Below are 24,317 nucleotides of genomic sequence, written 5' to 3'. Positions count from 1 at the left end.
GGGCGATCTGACCCCGGGGGGTGCCCCCACGGTGGCCTGGCCCGCGATCGGGGCCCACCGATCCACGGGCGGGCCTGTGCCGTGGGGGCACTCTTTCCCTTCCGCCTCCGCCACGGCCTCCACCATGGCGGAGGCGGAAGTGACTCTCCCCACTGCGCATGCGCGGGAATCTGACAGCGGCCGCTGACGCTCCCGCGCATGCGCTGGGAAACTGACAGCGGCCGCTGACGCTCCCGCGCATGCGCCGCATTTCCGCGCCAGCTGGCGGGGCAACAAACGCCATTTCCGCCAGCTGGCGGGGCGGAAATCCCTCCGGCGTCGGCCTAGCCCCTCAATGTTGGGGCTAGGCCGCCAAAGATGCGGAGACTTCCGCACCTTTTTGTCGGTGCGATGCCCGTCTGATTTGCGCCGGCTTTGGCGCCAGTCGGCGGGCATCCCGCCGTTGGGGGAGAATTTCGCCCCAGGTCCCCATGGTCTGCACTGAATCTTCCTGAGTTACTGATGTTTATTGTGAAAGGATTGAGGCAGAGAAAACGTATGGTAGCTGGGCATGCTTCGAATCAAATTGGAGGAAATCCCAGGGAAAGCTCACACACACAAATATATTCAGTGTAACTCATACAGTATTTAATGACAATTTGACGATAATGTGAAATATTTCAAGAGTATTGTTGATTTTTTTCCCCCAAAAGGACAATCAACGAGATAGAGGCTGGAATCCATTTTTAAACATTCAATTGATGGAGAATAAATTTGAGAGAAAAGTGCGCATATGCTTTTAAAACAAAAGTAAAATGAACATTCACTAATTGCCCTCTATTGATGTGGAGATGCCAGCGTTGGACTGGGGTGAGCACAGTGCGAAGTCTTACAACACCAGGTTAAAGTCCAACAGGTTTGTTTCGATGTCACTAGCTTTCGGAGCGCTGCTCCTTCCTCAGGTGAATGAAGAGGTATGTTCAAGAAACACATATATAGACAAATTCAAAGATGCCAAACAATGCTTGGAATGCGACCATTAGCAGGTGATTAAATCTTTACAGATCACGAGATGGGGTAACCCCAGGTTAAAGAGGTGTGAATTGTATCAAGCCAGGACAGTTGGTAGGATTTCGCAGGCCAGATGGTGGGGGATCCAGTACTTCCCCGGAGCGGAGAAACTACGTCATCTTCTTCACAGCCTTCAACACGTCATTGATGACGATGAACATCTTGCCAAGGTCATCCCCACACCCCCACTACTTGCCTTCAAACAACCGCGTAACCTCAAACGAACCATTGTTTGCAGCAAACTACCCAGTCTTCAGAACAGTGACCACGACACCACACAACCCTGCCATGGCAATCTCTGCAAGACGTGCCAGATCATCGACATGGATACCACTATTACACGTGAGAACACCACCCACCAGGTACGCGGTACATACTCGTGCGACTCGGCCAACGTTGTCTACCTCATACGCTGCAGGAAAGGATGTCCCGAAGCGTGGTACATTGGCGAGACCATGCAGACGCTGCGACAACGAATGAACGGCCATCGCGCAACAATCACCAGGCAGGAATGTTCCCTTCCAGTCGGGGAACACTTCAGCAGTCAAGGGCATTCAGCCTCTGATCTCCGGGTAAGCGTTCTCCAAGGCGGCCTTCAGGACGCGCGACAACGCAGAATTGCCGAGCAGAAACTTATAGCCAAGTTCCGCACACATGAGTGCGGCCTCAACCGGGACCTGGGATTCATGTTGCATTACATTCTATTGACTGTGCCTTTTTAATTGCTTTACTGCAGTTGTTTGTGAATTCCAGCATTTTTTCTGCAGCTTTGACTGCAGAGCCAGAACACTGGAACTTAATTTAATAATTTAAAAATCTGAATATATTTTGCTTCATATAACAGGGTAATAGTTTATGGTAAAACAGTGATAAGACCATAAGAAATAGGAACAGGAGTAGGCCGTTCGGTTTCGCCATTCAGTAGGATCCTGGCTGATCCGACATTCCTCTCAACCACTTTCCTGTCCTTTCCCCGTAACCCTTGATCCTCAACTATACCTTAAATATACACAAGGACTCTGCCCCTACAGCTCTCTGTGGCAAGGAGTTCCAAAGACTCACAACCCCCTGAGAGAAGAAATTCCCCCTCATCTCAGTCTTAAATTGGCATCCCTTCATTCTGATACATGACTCTCCCAAGAGGGGAAACACCCTCTTAGCATTTACCCTGTCAAGCCCCATAAGAATCTTACATGTTTCAATGAGATCACCTCTCATTCATGGGGGAAGGGCAATTATGATGCCATTAGACGTGACTTGGGGGGGATAAGGTGGAGAAGTAGGCTGCAAGTGTTGGGCACACTGGATAAGTGGGGCTTGTTCAAGGATCAGCTACTGCGTGTTCTTGATAAGTATGTACCGGTCAGACAGGGAGGAAGGCGTCGAGCGAGGGAACCGTGGTTTACCAAGGAAGTGGAATCTCTTGTTAAGAGGAAGAAGAAGGCCTATGTGAAGATGAAGTGTGAAGTTTCGGTTGGGGCGATGGATAGTTACAAGGTAGCGAGGAAGGATCTAAAGAGAGAGCTAAGACGAGCAAGGAGGGGACATGAGAAGTATTTGGCAGGAAGGATCAAGGAAAACCCAAAAGCTTTCTATAGGTATGTCAGGAATAAGCGAATGACTAGGGAAAGAGTAGGACCAGTCAAGGACAGGGATGGGAAATTGTGTGTGGAGTCTGAAGAGATAGGCGAGATACTAAATGAATATTTTTCGTCAGTGTTCACTCAGGAAAAAGATAATGTTGTGGAGAAGAATGCTGAGCCCCAGGCTAATAGAATAGATGGCATTGAGGTACGTAGGGAAGAGGTGTTGGCAATTCTGGACAGGCTGAAAATAGATAAGTCCCCGGGACCTGATGGGATTTATCCTAGGATTCTATGGGAGGACAGGGAAGAGATTGCTGGACCTTTGGCTTTGATTTTTATGTCATCATTGGCTACAGGAATAGTGCCAGAGGACTGGAGGACAGCAAATGTGGTCCCTTTGTTCAAAAAGGGGAGCAGAGACAACCCCGGCAACTATAGACCGGTGAGCCTCACGTCTGTAGTGGGTAAAGTCTTGGAGGGGATTATAAGGGACAAGATTTATAATCATCTAGATAGGAATAATATGATCAGGGATAGTCAGCATGGCTTTGTGAAGGGTAGGTCATGCCTCACAAACCTTATTGAGTTCTTTGAGAAGGAGACTGAACAGGTAGACGAGGGTAGAGCAGTTGATGTGGTGTATATGGATTTCAGCAAAGCGTTTGATAAGGTTCCCCACGGTAGGCTATTGCAAAAAATACGGAGGCTGGGGATTGAGGGTGATTTAGAGATGTGGATCAGAAATTGGCTAGCTGAAAGAAGACAGAGGGTGGTGGTTGATGGGAAATGTTCAGAATGGAGTACAGTCACAAGTGGAGTACCACAAGGATCTGTTCTGGGGCCGTTGCTGTTTGTCATTTTTATCAATGACCTAGAGGAAGGCGCAGAAGGGTGGGTGAGTAAATTTGCAGACGATACTAAAGTCGGTGGTGTTGTCGATAGTGTGGAAGGATGTAGCAGGTTACAGAGGGATATAGATAAGCTGCAGAGCTGGGCTGAGAGGTGGCAAATGGAGTTTAATGTAGAGAAGTGTGAGGTGATTCACTTTGGAAGGAATAACAGGAATGCGGAATATTTGGCTAATGGTAAAGTTCTTGAAAGTGTGGATGAGCAGAGGGATCTAGGTGTCCATGTACATAGATCCCTGAAAGTTGCCACCCAGGTTGATAGGGTTGTGAAGAAGGCCTATGGAGTGTTGGCCTTTATTGGTAGAGGGATTGAGTTCCGGAGTCGGGAGGTCATGTTGCAGCTGTACAGAACTCTGGTCCGGCCGCATTTGGAGTATTGCGTACAGTTCTGGTCACCGCATTATAGGAAGGACGTGGAGGCTTTGGAGCGGGTGCAGAGGAGATTTACCAGGATGTTGCCTGGTATGGAGGGAAAATCTTATGAGGAAAGGCTGACGGACTTGAGGTTGTTTTCGTTGGAGAGAAGAAGGTTAAGAGGAGACTTAATAGAGGCATACAAAATGATCAGGGGGTTGGATAGGGTGGACAGTGAGAGCCTTCTCCCGCGGATGGATATGGCTGGCACGAGGGGACATAACTTTAAACTGAGGGGTAATAGATATAGGACAGAGGTCAGAGGTAGGTTCTTTACGCAAAGAGTAGTGAGGCCGTGGAATGCCCTACCTGCTACAGTAGTGAACTCGCCAACATTGAGGGCATTTAAAAGTTTATTGGATAAACATATGGATGATAATGGCATAGTGTAGGTTAGATGGCTTTTGTTTCGGTGCAACATCGTGGGCCGAAGGGCCTGTACTGCGCTGTATTGTTCTATGTTCTATGTTCTATTCTTCTAAATTCCAGTGAGTAGAGTCTCAGCCTGTTTAACCTTTGTTCATAAAACAATCCTCCTGCACCGGGGATCATCCTAATGAACCTTCTCTGAACCACCTCCAATGAAATAATATCTTTCCTTAATTAAGAGGTTGAGACTTCCTTGAAAATCTCTAATAAATTAGTCAGATACGATTTCTCTTTCATGAAGCCATGCTGATCCTGTTTGATTAGATTGTGATTTTCCAAATATGCTGCTATTGACAAATCCCAAATTTCTTTACCCGTCAGTCTGGCCTCAATAAAAGTCGAGATGGATTTGCAGGTACAGCATTACTTATTTTATTTGGCTTGCAAGCCTGATTCATCTCAGAGAGGCATAAGACACATCCAGTCTCCTACACCCCGGAAAGCGAATGAACAAAGAGACAAAGGGATCTCTGCAAATCAATTCAAATGGTATCAAGTTTCACATACACGATTCCCATAGGTCATCCTATACCCCTCCTGACCTAGTCAGACATTCTGATTGGCTCACTTCCAATCCCTTCCTCTGGCCCCTATTACCCAGCATCCTTTTCTCCTCCTTTGGTGGACACACCTCCTCCTTGCTTTGCCATGCGGTCTGAAATCCTTTGTCTGTGAACTCACCAGAATGAGACTGGCCTATCTCTACATTACATTGACTAATATCTCTAAAGTAACTATTTTATATCACATTCGTCACTATTACTCCCTTAATAATTGATCCCAGTGTTTTTACATCAATAGTTGTCGGGCTAATTGGCCTACAGTTACCCCCTTTTTGCCAACCCTCTTTTTGAATTGGGGTGTCACATTGGCAGTTTTCCAATCCTTCAGTACTTGTCCAGAATCCAAGGACTTTTTGAAACTTACAACCAAAGCATCCACTATCTCTGTAGTTACTTCTTTTAGGATCCTACGATGTAAACCATCAGGGCCAGGGGCCTTTAGCCCCATTAGTTTGTCTAATGCTACTCCTCTACAGGCAGCACGGTAGCACAAGTGGTTAGCACTATAGGTTCACAGCGCCAGGGTACCAGGTTCAATTCCCAGCTGGGTCACTGTCTGTGCGGAGTCTGCACATTCTCCCCGTGTCTGCGTGGGTTTCCTCCGGGTGCTCTGGTTTCCTCCCACAGTCCAAAGATGTGCAGGTTAGGTGGATTTACCATGATAAATTGCCCTTGGTGACCAAAAAGGTTTGGAGGGGTTATTGGGTTACAGGGATAGGGTGGAAGTGAGGGCTTAAGTGGGTCGGTGCAGACCCGATGGGCTGAATGGCCTCCTTCTGCACTGTATGTTCTATGTTCTAGTGATGGTGATCATATTAAATTCCTCCTCCATATTCTTTAGCATTAATGGGATTTTTGAAGTATCTTCCACCGTAAAGACTGACGCAAAATACGTGTTTAACTCCTCTGTCATTTCCTTGTTATGCATAACTCACAGAAGCACATGATAATACAGTGCAGAAGAGGCTCTTCGGCCCATCGAGCCTGCTCCTACTCATGAAAGACATCTGACCTGCCCACCTAATCCAATTTGCCAGCAGTTGGCCCATAGCCTTGAATGTTAAGACAGGCCAAGTGCTCATCCAGGTACTTTTTAAAGGATGTGAGGGAACCCACCTCTAACACCCTCTAAGGCAGTGCATTCCAGACCGTCACCATCCTCTGGCTAAAAAGGTTCCCCCTCAAATCCCCCCAAACCTCCTGTCCCTCACCTTGATTTGTGCCCTCGTAACTGACCTTTCAACTAAGGGAAACAGCTGATCCCTATCCACCCTGTTCATGCCCCTCATAATCTTGTACACCTTAATCAGGTTGCCCCTCAGTCTTCTCTGCTCCAGCGAAAACAAGCCAAGCCTATCCAACCTCTCTTCATAACTTAAATGTTCCATCTCAGGCAACATCCTGGTGAATTGCCTCTGCACCCTGTTGCTACCACGGTGTATCTTAACCCATATACGGTGGACAAATGACTGTAAGTCTACTTGTTTAAATCAAACAGTATTTATTTGCATTCATACAATGTTAGAGTTACACAATCAAACTATCAACATAAGTTACACTCCAGAGTACTACAAGTTCATGTGAGACCTTGACTTAACTTCAGAGTGACTAGAAAGTACCAGACAGATATTGGCCTTTATCTGTGTGCTGAATCCAGTAGTCCTCAGTGTCCGGTCTTTGGTCTGATCTCTTCCTGGTTCTGGTCTTCCTTTGCTTGGTAGGGTGATGGCCTTCCTCGTGTTGGCCAGTGAAGGTCACTGTTGTTCTGTTGCTGCTGCAGAGAGATTCTAAGGTACTGCAGCATCTTTTAACCTGCTTGGATTTTGTGCCCTTTTGGTGGTCTCTGAATCATTGCCGATCAATTGATCAGGGATCTATCATCCTGATCGATCAAATCCATTCAGGAGCTGCCACATTGATTTCGGGATGGGCACTCAGCGGCCTTGCCTGCAAGAGTTGGGGGCATGTAGGCCCTTCCAAATAAGGAGTTTAGGTGTGGAAGGAAACCCACGCAGACACACGGAGAAAATGCAAACTCCACACAGTCACCCAAGGCTGGAATTGAACAGTGAGGCAGCAGTGCTAAGCCCTAAAATGTATCCCAATCTTCACGGCTATCACTAACTTTTGACTTCTTATATGCTTCTTCTTTCAACTTAATACTCTGCTTAACTTCCTTGGTTAGCCATGGTTGGTTTATATCTCTCTTAGAATCTTTCCTCCTCACTGGGATATATTTTTGCTGAGAGTCATGAATTACCTTCTTAAATGTCTGCCACTACCTGTTTATTGTCTTTCCTTTTAATCTATCCGCTCAGCCTGCTTTAGCTAACTCTATCCTTATTTCATTGTATTTCCCTTTATTTCAATTAAACACAGTTGTTTCCGACCCAAGTATCTCACTTTCAAACTTGTTTTGTTACCTGTGTGGTAGGTAACATGTGCTACTCAATCCTTGGTTAATGATGAGGTCTTCTGAGTCTCGTTGAATAAGACTCAAACTCGTCCAGTAGTAACAAAAGGTTTATTGAGTAACTATAACAACAATTGTGTGAGTTCTTTACTTTTTGATACTAGTGATAAGGTTAACAAGATCTAACTACAGTAACTGTACGTAACTCCACTAGCCATCTGAACTAGTCTGATATTGCCCTGGTCACAGTGCACCCAAGAGAGAGAGAGACCCAATAACAAACAAAGAACAAAGAAATGTACAGCACAGGAACAGGCCCTTCGGCCCTCCAAGCCCATGCCGACCATACTGCCCGACTAAACTACAATCTTCTACACTTCCTGGGTCCGTATCCTTCTATTCCCATCCTATTCATATATTTGTCAAGATGCCCCTTAAATGTCCCTATCGTCCCTGCTTCCACTACCTCCTCCGGTAGTGAGTTCCAGGCACCCACTACCCTCTGCGTAAAAAACTTGCCTCGTACATCTACTCTAAACCTTGCCCCTCTCACCTTAAACCTATGCCCCCTAGTAATTGACCCCTCTACCCTGGGGAAAAGCCTCTGACTATCCACTCTGTCTATGCCCCTCATAATGTGGTTGCTTTTGATACCCCTGTTCGTCCGGCCCCCTAGTGATCGTGTGGTGCTACTGATTACACATTAACCCCTTGTGTACATGCACATACAGAGATCACTACAAAACTGAGTATTAAATTCTATCATATTATGATCATTACTTCCAAGGGGATCTTTTACTCAGAGGTCATTTATTAAATCTGCCTCATTATCCATTACCAGATCCAAGATAGCCTGTTTCCTTGTTGGCTGCATGACGTATTGCTCTAGGAAACTATCCCTAATGCACTCTATTAATTTGTTGTCATTGCTACCCGTTACGTGTTTAACCCAATCAATATGACAATTAAAGTTACCCATAACATTCATTTTACATGCTCCTTTTATTTGTTGATTTATACCCTTTCCTACAATGTGGCTACTGTTTGGGGTCTGTACACTATTCTGTTTTATTACCTCCACCCAAATGTACTCTACATCTTCTGAGTCTAGATTATCTGTCACAACTGTCCTCATTTCATCTCTTATTAAGAGTCACCACCTTTTTCTTCCCTCCTGTCCTTCCGAAAGGTCAAATATCCCTGAATGTATTAAAACATTTTTTTTAGAGTATCCAATTTATTTTTTCCAATTAAGGGGCAATTTACCTTGGCCAATCCACCTACACTGCACATCTTTTGGGTTTTGGGGGCGAAACTCATGCAAACACGGGGAGAACGTGCAAACTCCACACGGACAGTGACCCAGAGCCGGGATCGAACCTGGGACCTCAGCGCCGTGAGGCAACTGTGCTAACCACTAGCCCCACCGTGCTGCCCTTGAATATCCCTGAATGTTAAGTTCCCAGTTGAAATCATATCCATGTAACGGCTATGAGATCACATCCATTTATCTTGATTTACGCCGTCAGTTTGTCTATCTTTTCCAAATGCTTTGTGCAATAAGATACAAAGCCTTTTTGCCATTGGTAATAATCCTAACTTTTCTTTGCACTGTGGCCTTATTTGTCTCTTGCCCTTGAATACCCTGTCTACTGTTTGTGCATTTTACTGCTCTTTCTTTCATTCCTGTCCTTGAGCCTCTTTCCCTTGTCACCCTGCTTAAGTTCCCATCCCCCTGCCATTTTAGTTTAAACTCTCCCCAACCACACCAGCAAACATTCGCCCGAGGACATCAGTCCTTCCCAGGTGTAACCCATCCAGTTTGTATTGGTCCCACCTGCCCCAGAGTCGGACCAATGTCCCAGGAATCTGAAACCCTTGCACCATCTTTCCAGCCATGTATTCATCTGATGTATCCTGCTATTTCTACTTTGACTAGCAGATATAAGTTAGCAACTGCAAAAGAACTTTGTCATCTAGTTCTGCTCCCTGCTCATCCTCCACTGATTTTGGCCTCATTTCCCAAGTTCCCTCTCCCCTTCCTGAGGTGTAGGAAAGGCTTCTCCAACCATTTCACACCAGGGAGGGAGGCTGACGATAAATTTTGGAAAGATAAGGTTTGATACAATATTAAAGATGTTTTTTTTTGAAAAACTGAAGTATGAAAAGAAACAACTTGTCGAGCAAGAAAAGTGACAGCAATAAATCGACAATTAAAATAATAAATAATAAATAATAAATAAAGACGCCCATTAGAGTATGAAAAGGTGAATGTGTGTGTGGCTATGTCCAGTTCACTCCCAGTCGCAGGGTGCTCACTCACTAACACTCGCCCACTGTGAAAGTAGGTGAGATTGCCTGTTGGTTTGTGGGGGTGAATGAGAATCCTGAGAGTGACCCAGGCACACACTTGTCCCTCCCTCTCTCTCCCCCCCTCTCCCCCTCTCTCTCGATCTCATACACACTTCCACCTATTTTCCCCTTGATCATGCCCATACCCACCCACTCAGCCACTCCCATACACACCCACCCACTCACTCAGCCATCCTCACACACACTCATTTACTCACCCTCCCTCACACTTTTGTACTCACTCACCCTCACACTCATTAACTCACTCGGCCACACAGGCATTCACTTGGCCATACTCACACACACCCAATCATCCAGCCACCCTCACACTCACCCTCACTATTCCATAGGATCCCTACAATGCAGAAAGAGGCCATTCAGCCCATCGGGTCGGGTCTGCACTGACCCTCCGAAAGAGAGAGCCCCACCATGTGGTGGTTGGAGGAGGGAATGGGGAAAACTGGGAGTGTGACGGGCCAGAGCACCAGAAGTGGAGAGGGAAGCATCCAGGGCCAGAGAAAGCGGGGTGAGTGGAGGCCCCCAGTGCTCCAGATTCTATCTTCTCATACTCACAGTTGCTGCCATTCACTGCGTCTCCAATCCCAGCCTGTTTCCCTCCCATGTTTGCTGTAAACAGGTTCAATCACCTGGAAACATGGGAGAGAATCAGACTGGCATTGACGGAGCAGTCCCCTGCAGAATTCCTCAAACTCATGGACCCTCTTATCACCATTTTCAACAATTACTCCGCGGGGCCACGTAGAGGTGCTTCACAGGCTGCGTTGAAGAAGCCTGCTGGAGAAAGTTGAGTCACAATATTACGTTACTACTCACTTCTCCCTCATGATTCCCTTTGAATCTTACAACAGATAAAACATTTTGAACTCTGAGCCAGGAGTGATTTGGGGGAAACTATGATCACCACCAATATGTGATCCTTCATATTAAACGATAGTCAGTCTGCACCAAGATGGACGCTCAAACCCAGTCTCTGGATGGGGAAACCAATTGTTATCAAATATCAGAATGTGCAGCGAGATTAAGGTAGTTTCAAACCACAAAATTGTGGTTGCTAACAATGTGAAGTATTATCTTGAAGACGTTCTGGACATTAGTAACTCATGTTCATTGTCACTCAAACAATTTATGAATAATACCAAAACAAAATCTTCAGAAACATTCAGAGTTCAGTGGAGCCCCACAGAGGTCTGTGCTGGGGCCTCAACATTTTATATGAGTAGCTGAGACGAAGAGAGCGAAGGCATGGTAGACAAATCTATTTTTTTTTAAATTTAGAGTACCCAATTATTTTTTTCCAATTAAGGGGTAATTTAACGTGGCCAATCCACCTACCCTGCACATCTTTGGGTTGTGGGGGTGAAACCCACGCAAACACGGGCAGAATGTGCAAACTCCACACGGACAGTGACCCGGGGCTGGGATTGATCCCGGGTCCTGATGCACGATCAATTACACAAAGACGAGAGTTGAATGCAACTGAGGCTTTATTACACTAAGATGTGTGGCCTCCTACAGCAGCTGGCAAAATGGCTGCTGTACGGAAGAACACATATTTATACTCCGCCTTCTGGGCGGAGCCAGCAGGCAGGGAAGCGTCCCTCATAAGCAAGTTCGAGTGTTCTGTGGCCGTGACGGCCTGACAGTCACAGTCTTTGACTAGGGGAATTAGAGCACGCCAGAAGTCTTCTACTGACTCACTAGGGAGTTGACTGCACGTGGAGAGGATGTGTCTGGCATAAAGCATGTTAGTCTGCTGAGTGTAGTTTTCTTTCAGTAGCGCCATGGCTTTGTTGTAGTTCGGCGCGTCCTGGATAAGCGGAAAGACGCTAGAGCTCAGCCGCGTGTAGAGGATCTGAATCTTCTGTGCTTCCGGAATTGGGTCTGGTGCAGACCTGATGTAAGCTTCGAAACAGGCTAGCAAATGTTCAAAGTCCTTTTTGGCGTTGCCTGATTGCGGATCCAGCTTGATGGGAAGGTCCATCTTCCGAAAACTTTAGTGTAATAAATTGATGCACGATCAATTACACAAAGACGAGAGTTGAATGCAACTGAGGCTTTATTACACTAAGATGTGTGGCCTCCTACAGCAGCTGGCAAAATGGCTGCTGTACGGGAACACACATATTTATACTCCGCCTTCTGGGTGGAGCCAGCAGGCAGGGAACTACCCCCGTACCTGTAGTACAGGGCCTTACCACAAATCACCTAATATAAACATCAGTGGTGACTACCACAGGTCCTCAGCGTCGTAGGCAGCAATGCTAAGCACTGCACCACCGTGCTGCCCGAGGCAGCCAGATCTGCAGATGACACAAAGATAGGCAGGAAAGCATGTTGTGAAGAGGAGATGAGGAGGTTGCAGATGGATATTTATAGGTTGAATAAATGGGCAAAAAATCTGCCGTGTGGGAAATTGTGAAGTTTTCATTTTGGCAGAATGAATAAAAATGCAGAGTATTACTTAAAATGAGAATAACTGCGGGATTCCGAGATATAGAGGGATCTAGGTGTTTTGTGCATGAATCACAAGAAATAATGCAGGTACAGCAAGTCAGTAAGAAGGCCAGTGGAATGCTATCCTTTATTATGAGAAGAATTGAACACAGAAGTAACGATAAAAGCAAAACACCGCAGATGCTGAAAATTCACAATGAAAACAGAAAATGCTGGAAAAACTCAGCAGGCCTGACAGCAGAACTCTGTTAGAAGAGTTATCCGGACTCGAAAAGTTAAAGCTGTTTCTCGCTCCACAGAGTCTGCCAAACCTGCTGAGTTTGTCCTGCGTTTTCTGTTTTATATGAAAGTAAGGATGTCATGCTTCACCTATACAGGGCGTTTGTGAAACCACATCTTGAATACTGTGTGCAGTTTTGGTCACCTTATTTAAGGAAAGGTGCAAATTTGCTGGAGGAAATTCAGATAATGTTTACTAGATTGATACCTGAATGAGCATGTTGTCTTATGAGGAAAGGTTGGGCAGAATGGACTTGTTTCCACTGGAGTTCAGAAGAGTGAGGGGCGACTTGACTGAAGTATATAAAATCCTGAACGATCTTGACAAGGTGGATGTGAAAAGGATGTTTCCCCTTGTGGGCGAGTCCAGAACTAGGGGGTACTATGGCATGACTTAAATGAGATCACAGGCTACAAAGCAAGGCCAGGCGGCATATCTGGTGCTGGAGCATCCCTCCCCGATGAACTGAACATGGTCTATGCCCGCTTTGAGCAGTCAGCCAATACATCAGTGCCACCCGCCCCAACAGCCCTGGACATACCCATGCCCACTATTACAGCCTCAGAGGTAAGAGCTGCCTTCTTGAAAGTGAGTCCCCAGAAAGCGATGGGCCCCGACGGAGTTCCTGGGCGAGCACTCAGAGCCTGCGCAGACCAGCTGGCGAGTGTATTTGCAGACATCTTCAACACCTCACTCCTCCGCTTCGAGGTCCCCACCTCCTTCAAGAAGACCACCATAATACCAGTGCCAAAGAAGAACAAGGTAGCCTGCCTCAACGACTACTGACCGGTTGCCCTGACGTCCGTTATCATGAAATCCTTTGAGTGGCTATTCATGAGAAGGATCAATGCCAGCCTCCCAGACAGTCTTGATCCATTGCATTTCGCCTATCACCGCAAACGGTCCACAGCAGTGCTATCTTCCTGGCTCTACAATCAACACTCGAACACCTCGACAACAAGGACACCTATGTGAGACTTCAGTTCATCGACTACAGCTCCGGCTTCAACACCATTATCCCGAAAAGACTAATAACCAAACTCTGGAATCTTGAACTTCACCCCTCCCTGTGCAGCTGGATCCTCGACTTCCTCACCAACAGACATCTGTCAGGATAGGCAACAGCACCTCCTCCACAATAGTCCTGAATATCGGGGCCCCACAAGGATGTGTGCTCAGTCCTCTACTGTACTCCCTATACACACACATGACTGTGTGGAAAGATTTAACTCCAACTCAATCTACAAGTTTGCGGATGATACGACTGTGGTGGGTCGTATCTCAAACAATGAAGAATCAGACTACAGAAGGGAGATAAATCACTTGGCTGCATGGTGTACCAAAATAACCTCTCTCTAAATGTCAGAAAGACCAAGGAACTGATCATCGACTTCAGGAAGCGTGGCATGACACACACACCCGTCTGCATCAATGGCTCTGAAGTGGAGATGGTCGATAGCTTTAAGTTCCTGGGGGGGTCACCATCACCAACAGTCTGTCCTGGTCCACTCACGTTGATCCACCAGTCAACAAAGCCCAACAACTCCTGCACAACGCTCCCAAAGTGAGTGTCCGAACTAACACCACCAGCTCTGAATACTTCCAGCTACAGAGAGGAACAAGACACGGCTGCCCCTTGTCCCCACTCTTGTTCGCGCTAGCGGTTGAATCCCTGGCGATAGCCCTGCGGGAAGCAAAAAGCTGGAAGGGAATCCAGAGAGGAGGCAGAGAGCACAGAGTCTCATTCTATGCAGATGGCCTGCTCCTCTATGTCTCTAAGCCACAGGAGGGGCTGAAGGCAATACTGCAAATATTGAAAGGGTTTGGAACCTTCTCGGGCTACAAACCTAACCTGGGCAAATGCGAGACATTCCCAGTGAACCCAAAAGGGGGAGGGACAGAGCTGAAGGGGCTCCCATTTAAAACAGCCCAGCACAGATTCTGTTACCTGGGGATCCAAATAGCCAGAGACTGGACACAGATCTACAAGTGGAACCTGACCAGCCTCGTGGAGGAAGTAAAAAAAGACCTTCAAAGGTGGGGCTCACTCCCACTCACGGCGGGAAGAGTGCAGACGATCAAGATGAACGTACTGCCACGGTTCCTCTTCCTGTTTAGATTCATCCCGATCTTCATCCCCAAGGCCTTTTTCCAAAACATGGACAGTCTAATCATGCCGTTTGTGTGTGTGTGTGTGTGTGTGTGGTGGTGGTGGGGGGGTGGGGGGCGGGGGGGGGGGGGGGGGGCGGGAGGTAAGAACCCGAGAATTCCCAAACCGACACGGCAAAGAGGAAAAGTCAGAGGGGGCCTGGCTCTACCGAACCTACAATACTACCACTGGGCAGCAATGGCAGAAAAAGTGAGGGGATGGGTACAAGAACCCGACACAGATTGGGTACAAATGGAGGAGGCATCCTGTAAAGGAACAACCCTCCGGGCCCTGGCCATTGCAGCACACCCATCCTCCTCAACAAGGTACACAACGAGCCCAGTGGTCGCGGCCACGCTGAGAACATGGACCCAGTTGAGACAGCACTTCGCGATAACCAAAATGTCCCCCATGGCCCTCGTCTGCGGCAATCACAGTTTCCCCCCAGCCATACTAGATACCACCTTCAAAAGATGGAGGCGGGATGGGGACACACTGACGGTCGGGGACTTCTACGTAGGGCACAGACTGGCGACACTGGATGAACTAATGAGGAAGTGGAAACTAGCAAGAGGACAGGAATTGAGACACCTCCAAATAATGTACTTCCTCCGCAAAGAGACAGTAGGGTACCCCGGGGCCCCAGAAACCACACTACGAGAGGACCTGACAGGCACAAGCAGCAAGAAGGGGGGTGGGGGGCTATGTGGGAAAATATACGGACAGCTACTGGACAGAGCTCGAACACAACTGGACGAGAACAGACAAAATGGGAGGACGAACTGGGGACAGAGATAGGGTTGGAACTCTGGGGCGAAGCACTGAGCAGGGTGAACTCCACCTCCACCAAAAGGGATTATTATTTAAATGATAAAATATTAAAACATGCTGCTGTGCAGAGAGACCTGGGTGTGCTAGTGCATGAGTCGCAGAAAGTTGGTTTTCAGGTGCAACAGGTGATTAAGAAGGCAAATGGAATTTTGTCCTTCATTGCTAGAGGGATGGAGTTTAAGACTAGGGAGGTTATGCTGCAATTGTATAAGGTGTTAGTGAGGCCACACCTCGAGTATTGTGTTCAGTTTTGGTCTCCTTACTTGAGAAAGGACGTACTGGCGCTGGAGGGCGTGCAGAGGAGATTCACTAGGTTAATCCCAGAGCTGAAGGGGTTGGATTATGAGGAGAGGTTGAGTAGACTGGGACTGTACTTGTTGGAATTTAGAAGGATGAGGGGGGATCTTATAGAAACATATAAGATTATGAAGGGAATAGATAGAATAGATGCGGGCAGGTTGTTTCCACTGGCGGGTGAAAGCAGAACTAGGGGGCATAGCCTCAAAATAAGGGGAAGTGGATTTAGGACTGAGTTTAGGAGGAACTTCTTCACCCAAAGGGTTGTGAATCTATGGAATTCCTTGCCCAGTGAAGCAGTAGAGGCTCCTTCATTAAATGTTTTTAAGATAAAGATAGATAGTTTTTTGAAGAATGAAGGGATTAAGGATTATGGTGTTCGGGCCGGAAAGTGGAGCTGAGTCCACAAAAGATCAGCCATGATCTCATTGAATGGTGGAGCAGGCTCGAGGGGCCAGGTGGCCTACTCCTGCTCCTAGTTCTTATGTTCTTATGTTCTTCCTGCCTAATGCAACTCATAGTGGTGCACAGAGCGCACCTGACCAGAACTCGAATGCGCAGGTTCTTCCCGGAGGTGGAGGACAAATGTGAGCGGTACCAGAGGGGCCCGGCCAACCACACCCACATGTATTGGGCTTGCCCCAAGCTTGCTGGGTTCTTGACAGTCTTCTCCAAGGCAGTGTCCAAGGTTGTGGGGGTGAGGGTGAAGCCATGCCCAATAGTGGCAATCTTCAGGGTATCGGAGCAGCCAGAGTTACACATGGGGAAGGAGGCCAACGCCCTGGCTTTCGATTCCCTAATCGCGCACCGGAGAAACCTGCTCGGCTGGCAGCACCACCCACAGCTGCAGACTGGCTCGCTGACCTCTCGGAATTTCTCCACCTGGAGAAGATTAAGTACTCCATCCGAGGGTCAGAGGAAGGCTTCCTGGATACTTGGGGGCAGTTCGTCGGCCTGTTCCAAAACCTGTTCGAGGCCAGCAACGAGGAGTAAGCCAAGAAAAAAAAAGGGGGAGGGAGGAAGGGGGGGATACCACAAGAGAGCAGGAAGGGTGGTGAAGCCAATGGGGGGGGTGGGGGGGGGGGGGGCGGGGGTGGAGGGAGAAAGGGGGGGGGGATCATAGACCGATTCAGAGGGCAACAAAATGTACATAGAATTAGTTAAATGAAGGACAAAACAAACCTCTGTAAATAAAGTAAATTAGCGCGGGCAAGAAAAATGTAATGTATGTGCACAACAACTGTTTATAAATATGAGAAAAGCCAATAAAAAGATTTTTAAAAAAAAAGAAAGCCCAACAACGTCTCTACTTCCTACGGAAGCTAAAGAAATTCAGTATGTCTGCATCGACTCTCACAAACTTCTACAGATGTGCCAGCGACAGCACCCTATCCGGCTGCATCACAGCTTCATACGGCAACTGCTCGGCCCAAGATCGCAAGAAACTGCAGAGTGTGGTGAACACAGCCCAATGCATCACACAAGCTTGCCACCCCCACATTGATTCTGTATACACCTCCCGCTGCCTCAGGAAGGCAGACAGCATTGTCAGAGACCCCTCCCACCCAGGCTTTGCCTTCTTCTAGACCCTTCCATCAGGCAGAAGGTACAGAACTCTGAAGACGCGCATATCCAGACATAGGAACAGCTTCTTCCCTACAGCTACTAGACTTCTCAACGACTCTCCCTCGGACTGATCTGTTTCCTGTAAGAACACTATTCACGATGCCCTATGCTGCTCTTGCTCATGTATTTGCTTTGTTTGGCCCCTTGTCTCGCACTGTAACCAATCACTGTTTGTCGATGTACCATTTGTCAATGTCCTCTGTCGATTATTCTTTTTTTGTCTGCTCTGTACTTACTGTGTACGTTCCCTTGGCCGCAGAAAAATACTTTTCACTGTACTTCGGTACAGGTGACAATAAATCAAATCAAATCAAATATTGTTTTAAAATTAGGAGTCGCCCTGTTAGGACAGAAATTAGGAAAATTTTATTCTCTCGGAGGGTTGTGCGATTTTGGCACTCTTTGCCTCAGAATGTGGTGGAAGCGGGGTCATTAAATACTTTTAAGGAAGAGCTAAGTAGATTCTTGTTAGGCAAGGGAATCAAAGGTTACCGGGGATAGATGGGAATGTGGAATTTGAGATGCAAATAAATCAGCCACGATCTTATTGAGTAGCGGAGCAGGCTCGAGGGGCTGAATAACCTACCTTTGCTTCTATTTTGGTTATATATATGTATCAGAAGAAATCAGCAAATCATTCAGATATTCCAAAACACTGGGGGTGTGGGGAGTAAAATTTAATTTAATCTTTCAAGGTTTACTTGTTGGACATCGGTTTGTTAGTTTTCATTGAAGGACAGCATTTCATAGTTACCTCAGTTGCTGTTGCATGTTTTGTGTGTCAGGACTTTGGAAATGATCCACAACGATGTTGTCAGTCGAAACAGTGATCCTATTACAGGGGTAATTAACTTCAAGATTATAATCCCCAATTAGTCCTTTGGTTACACAAATTGGAAGTGGTGTAAACAAATGGCACAGTATATACAATTCAGTGCAATCAGTTGGTATACGACCTGCAGCCTTTTTCTTCACGTCAAATAATGCAAATGTTGTAAATCTTATATAAAACAGAAAATGTTGATGGAATACAGGATTGGCCTTCAACACCTGAAAAGTGAAAAGCCAGTTTAATGTTTCAGCTATAAACCCTTTTGTCACAACCTGAATTGCACTACAAGATCAGTACTCTGAGGAGGCGGAGGCAGAGTGGTTTTGCCGCTCAACTAGTAATCTGGAGACCCACGATAATTCTCCGGATTCAAATCCCACCAGGGCAAGTTTGGAATTTGAATTCAATTTTAAAAATATCTGCAATTAAAAGTCTAATGATGACCATGAAACCATTGCCGATTGTCGTACAAACCCATCTGGTTCACTAATGCCCTTTAAGGAAGGAAATCTGCCATCCTCACCTGGTCTGGCCTACATGTGACTCCAGACCCACAGCAATGTGGTTGACTCTTAACTGCCCTCTGAAATGGCCAACAAGGGTGGCACGGTGGCACAGTGGTTAGCACTGCTGCCTCATGGCACTGAGGACCCGGGTTCGATCCCGGCCCAGGTCACTGTCTGTGTGGAGTTTACATGTTCTCCCCCTGTCTGCTTGGGGCTCACCCCCACAACACAAAAGATGTGCAGGGTAGGTGGATGGCCATGCTAAATTGCCCCTTAATTGGAAACAAAAAAAGGAATTGGGTACTCTAAATTTTAAGCAATTGAAATGGCCGAACAAGACATTCAGTTCAAGGACAATACGGATGGGCAGCAAATACTGACCTTGCCAGCAATACCCACATCCCTGAAGGAATAAGAAAAAACTCACAATGTCAATCTGCACTTTTGTTTTCAGATGATAACCGATCTGCTGTCCATTTCCTACGTATTTAGTTCTCAGTTTTGAAGAATTGAAATGGTTTTTGATGACACTGCACGGTTACGCTGTGAATAGACAAATACTCCTCAGAACCTATCAACAATGCGTAAGTTTTATTGAGTGATTCAATAAGAGAATAATTGTTTGTTCTTGTCACAAATGATGACTGAATTAGCTGAGTGTTGGAAGCACATTCTGTTTATATTACTGCTTGCAAATATTTATATCAAGTACACAAATTATATAATAATAATAGCTTATTTTCACATGTAGTCTTCAATGAAGTTACTGTGAAAAGCTCCTAGTCACCACATTCCGGCACCTGTTTGCGGAGGCTGGTATAGGAATTGAACCTGCACTGCTGCTTTGTTCTGCATTACAAGCCAGCTACTTAGCCCAGTATGCTAAACCAGCCCCTCATGGATATGTAATCCAATTCATGAGTGCAATAAGAAATTTAGAATAACAGTCTTAATGAAGCTGACCACGGCTCTCACAGTCTAAGCCAGCATCTTTTTTTGGAATAGTAATCACTCAATGGATCCCCACATGCTGAATAAGAGGTATTTGATTATAACTTTCAGCTTTAAATGGACACGATCATTCTTCATCTGTGCAGTGCCCTCTTTGCCCAATTGTTGACAGCCATGCAGCATTGTGGGCTTCATGCTTTGGAATCCACCCTCCCCCCCGGAAAACCCTTCACATGTCTAACTCCCTCTCTTACATAAAAGTGGTATCTTTACCATTCTTTTGGCCATCCTCCCTTGTTATTCCTTTGCTTGGCATCCATTCTCTTTCTTTATGCTAGTGAAATATTTTGATTTGTTTTCTACAGAAAAAGGTGTTACATTGTTGTTCAAAGAGTCGTATGGACTCAATACGTCAACTCTGTGTCTCTCTCCACAGATGCTGCCAGGCCCACTGAGCTTTTCCAGCATTTTCTGTTTTTATTTCTCGAAGTGGTATATGTGTCGAGATTAAATAAGGATCTCGCACTTGGCTATGTATAGCTTAAGCCGTTCACTACCTTGTTTTAATAATGATATCATCACTGGGATGAATTCCCTGAGGCATTGAGATGATAGTCAATGTTTAATATCTTTTTTAAAAAATATTTTATTCAGGCATTTTCATAAAAACAAACAAAAACAGAAGAAAGATCATATAACAGTATAAATATACAACACCCACTCCCCTCGCTCCCCGCCATTGTCCCCTTCTCCCATTCCCATTTTGACACCCCCCCCCCCACTTCATTGCCGCCCCCTCAATCCTCCTTCAAGAAGTCAATGAACGGCTTCCACCTCCGAGTGAACCCATCAACCGTCCCCCTCAGGACGAACTTAACATTCTCTAGCTTCAGGAATTCTGCCAGGTCGCTCATCCACACCTCTGCTTTTGACGGCTGTGTCCCTACATCCAAGCAAGATCCATCTCTGGGCTATCAGGGAGGCAAGGGCCTAGGCACTAGCCTCTCTCACCCACTGGACTCCCGGGTCTTCTGACACTCCCAATATCGCAGCCTCTGGACTCGGGGCCACCTTCACCCCCAGCACCTCGGACTTTACATCTGCAAACCCCTGCCAGAACCCCTTTAGCTTCGGACATGCCCAGAACATGTGGACGCGGTTCACGGGCCTCCCCAGGCACTGCCCTGTCCTATACCCCCTCAACACACCTACTCATCTGTGCTACCATCATATGTGCTCTATGAAGTACCTTAAACTGATTGAGGCTTAGGCTCGCACACGACGAGGACGCATTCATGCTCCGCATGGCGTCAGCCTCCCCTCCCAGCACCTCCTCCTTTATGTCCCCCACCGGGACTCCATCCCAATCCATCAACTCCTTGTAGACCTTGGACATCTTCCCCTCCCCTATCTCCTCCTTCGCCAGCACCTTATCCTGCAACCCCAAGTGCGGTAGCCCAGGAAAAGACGGCACCTCTCTCCTCACAAAATCCCGGACCTAAAACCGTTCCCCCTGGGCAACTCGTACTCTTCCGCCAAGTCCTCCAACTTCGCAAATCTGCCCCCGACAAACAGGTCACCGAGTCATTCAATCCGTGCCTGCTGCCACCCCCAAAACCTCGCATCCAGCTCCCCGGTACAAACCTATGGTTGACACAAATCAACCATAAAGACAACCGCTTAGGGCATCGGGGGATGGGAGAGGGGCTGTGTGGGGGAAAGGGGGCGTGAGCACATAGTCTTGCTGGATGCAGGCGACCTGCTGCTATACATTTCGGACCATTGGGCAGTACTGGGGCATTATGGGGATTTTGGAGGAATCTCCGGGTACAATAGGATGGGCCGGTTTAGCTCAGTGGGCTAGACAGCTGGTTTGTAATGCAGAACAAGATCAACAGTGCGGGTTCAATTCCCGTACCGGCCTCCCCGAACGGGTGCTGGAATGTGGCGACTAGGGGCTCTTCACAGTAACTTCATACTTGTGACAATAAAAGATTGATATTATTAAGTTGAATATGGGAAAGAGCGAGGTGTTCCCAATTGAGACTTGAGGGCAGGAGTGGAGATTAGGGGAGCTGCCGTTCAAGGTAGTGGGGGTGAGTTTTAGATACTTGGGCATCCAGGTGACGCGGGGCTGGACACAGCTGCACAAGCTGAACTTGACTCAGTTGGGGAGCAGATGAAGGGGGACTTTAAGAGGTGGGATGTGCTGCTGCGGTCGCTGGCAGGATGGGTGCAGACAGTAAAAATGACGGTGCTGCCAAGGTTTCTGTTCGTGTTTCAGAACCTCCCAATCTTCGTCCCGAAGGTGTTCTTCAAAAAGGTCAAAGTACTGATTTCTGGGTGTGTGGGGCGGGGGAGACCCCGTGGGTGAGGAGGGCTTTTCTGGAGCGGGGACAAGTGGGCTGGTTGCTGCCATTGCTGAACAGGATGAACTATTACTGGGCGGCGAACATTGCCATGGTCAGTAAATTGGTAGTGGGGGAGGGGAACGAGCTTAAGGGCGTTCTTGTCAGTGCCGATGCCATTATCGTCGGCCAGGTACTCCATGAGCCCAGTAGTGGTGTGGGGGCAGTGGAGGCAGCATTTGAGATTGGAGGGTGCCTCGGTGTGGGCGCCGATCTGTGTCAACTGTAGGTTTGTGCGGGGGGGGGGTTCGCTGTATATGAGGTTTTGGGGGTGGCGGCAGGCAGGGATTGAACGATTTGGTGATTTGTTTATAGGGGGCAGATTTGCAAAGCCAGAGAACCTGGAAAAAGAGTATGAGCCGCCCGGGGGGAATGGTTTCAGGTACTCGCAGTTCCGGGATTCCGTGAGGAGAGAGGTGTCGTCTTTTCCTGGGTTGCCGCCCCTGGGGTTGCAAGACAAAGTGCGTCCGCCCAGAGACCATCCTCTAACTCTCCTCCTAACTCCTCTTCCCATTTGTGTCTCGGCTCCTCGGTCTACGTTTCCTCTGACCCCATGAGTTCCTTATAAATGTCTGAAATCCTCCCTTCTCCCACCCACATTCTGGAAACTACCCTGCCCTGTATCCCCCTTGGTGGTAGGAGCGGGAAGGTTGAGACCTGCCTGCGTAGGAAGCCCCGCGCCTGCAGGTACCTGAACCCGTTCCCTCCCGTTAATTCAAATTTCTCCTCCAGCTCCCTAAGGCTGGGAAAGCTCCCCTCTATGAACATAGCTCGCATCCTCTCAATCCCTGCTCTCTGCCATCTCCGGAACCCCCCATCCATACTTCCCGGGGCAAACCGGTGATTATTGCAGTTTGGGGACCAGACCGCTGCTCCCTCTGCTCCCACATGTCTCCTCCATTGCCCCCAGACTCTCAGGACTGCCACCATCACGGGGCTGGTGGAGTACCATGCCGGTGGGAGCAGCAGAGGCGCAATTACCAATGCCTCCAAACTAGTGCCCTTGCATGATGCTGCCTCTACACGCTCCCACATCGACCCCCCCCCCCATCCACTTCCTAATCATGGCTATATTTGCTGCCCATTAATAATTACTAAAGTTTGGCAACGCCAGCCCGCCCTCCCCCCCGGCTGCGCTCCAGGATCCTCTTTTTAACTTGCGGGGTTTTACCCGCCCACACAAAGCCAGAGATCACCTTGTTGACCCGTTTAAAGAAGCACCGTGGAATAAAGATGGGAAGACATTGAAACACGAACAGGAATCTCGGGAGGACCATCATTTTTACTGTCTGTACCCTCCCAGCCAGTGACAGTGGGAACACGTACCACCTATGGAAATCTTCCTTCATTTGGTCTACTAGTTGGGTCAGATTTAGCTTGTGCAGCCGTTCCCATTCCCGTGCCACCTGGATGCTTAGGTACCGGAAACTTCCCCCTTCCACTCTAAATGGCAGCTCCCCCAATCGCCTCTCCTGCCCCCTTGCCTGGATCGCGAACATCTCACTTTTCCCCATATTCACTTTATTACCCGAAAACCGGCAAAATCCTCCAGAATCCTCATCATTTCTTCCATCCTTCTAGTGGGTCCGAAACATATAAGAGCAGGTTGTCTGCTTAAAGCGAGACGCTCTCCTCCCCCCCCCCCCCCCCCGCCACCACACACCTCTCCCAGCCCCCCCCCCCCCCCTCTTCCAACCCAATCGAGGCCCTTCTACCAACCCTTCGTCCACCTTCAGGAACCTCAGCCCCCCTAAGAATTGCCCCATCCTCTCCGGCCCAGCTGGGGGTTTCCAACTCATACAGCCTGCTGTAAAACCCCTTAAATGCCTTATTAACCCCTGCTGAATCTCCGACCAGGTTCCCATCCCTGTCCCTTACTTTCCCAATCTCCCTGGTTGCCTTCCTCTTTCTGAGCTGCTGTGCAAGCATTCTGCTGGCCTTCTCCCTGTCATGATATGCAAACATGCAACCAGTGAACACTCAGAATAGGACACAACCAATGGGCAGTCAGGACACTCAGAGGTGGCATCACCACAAGGGAGCATGACATAAACACTATAAAAGGGATGAGGCACTCACACCCTGCCTCTTTCCACAGACAGACATCAAGAGAGTTAGACAGGGTAGATCAGCAGCATCACACCCCAGCACGTGGCTTAGAGCAAGCTGGTACAGTTAGACTGAGTTACTACAGTTAGATTAGCAGAGAGTCGAACTCATTTGAGTACTGTGTAAATAGTTCAATAA

The 24,317-nt window shown here is 47.7% G+C and overlaps 1 protein-coding gene across 2 annotated transcripts in view; it reads left to right on the top strand.

Moving 5' to 3' along the window:
• LOC140409002 (interleukin-6 receptor subunit beta-like) overlaps nt 1-24,317 on the top strand; it is a 245,129-nt gene that overhangs the window by 54,058 nt on the left and 166,754 nt on the right. For both annotated transcript variants that reach the window (XM_072497015.1, XM_072497016.1), the window contains exon 2: nt 19,166-19,295. In XM_072497015.1, coding sequence (XP_072353116.1) covers nt 19,292-19,295 — 4 coding nt within the window. In that variant the 5' untranslated portion in view covers nt 19,166-19,291. The remainder of the gene's footprint in view (nt 1-19,165; nt 19,296-24,317) is intronic.

The sequence above is a fragment of the Scyliorhinus torazame genome, chromosome 3 (genome assembly GCF_047496885.1).
Source record: "Scyliorhinus torazame isolate Kashiwa2021f chromosome 3, sScyTor2.1, whole genome shotgun sequence".
NCBI classification, from domain to species: Eukaryota; Metazoa; Chordata; class Chondrichthyes; order Carcharhiniformes; family Scyliorhinidae; genus Scyliorhinus; species Scyliorhinus torazame.
Note: the sequence above shows the minus strand (reverse complement) of the source record. Positions and strands in the feature narration are given on the sequence as shown.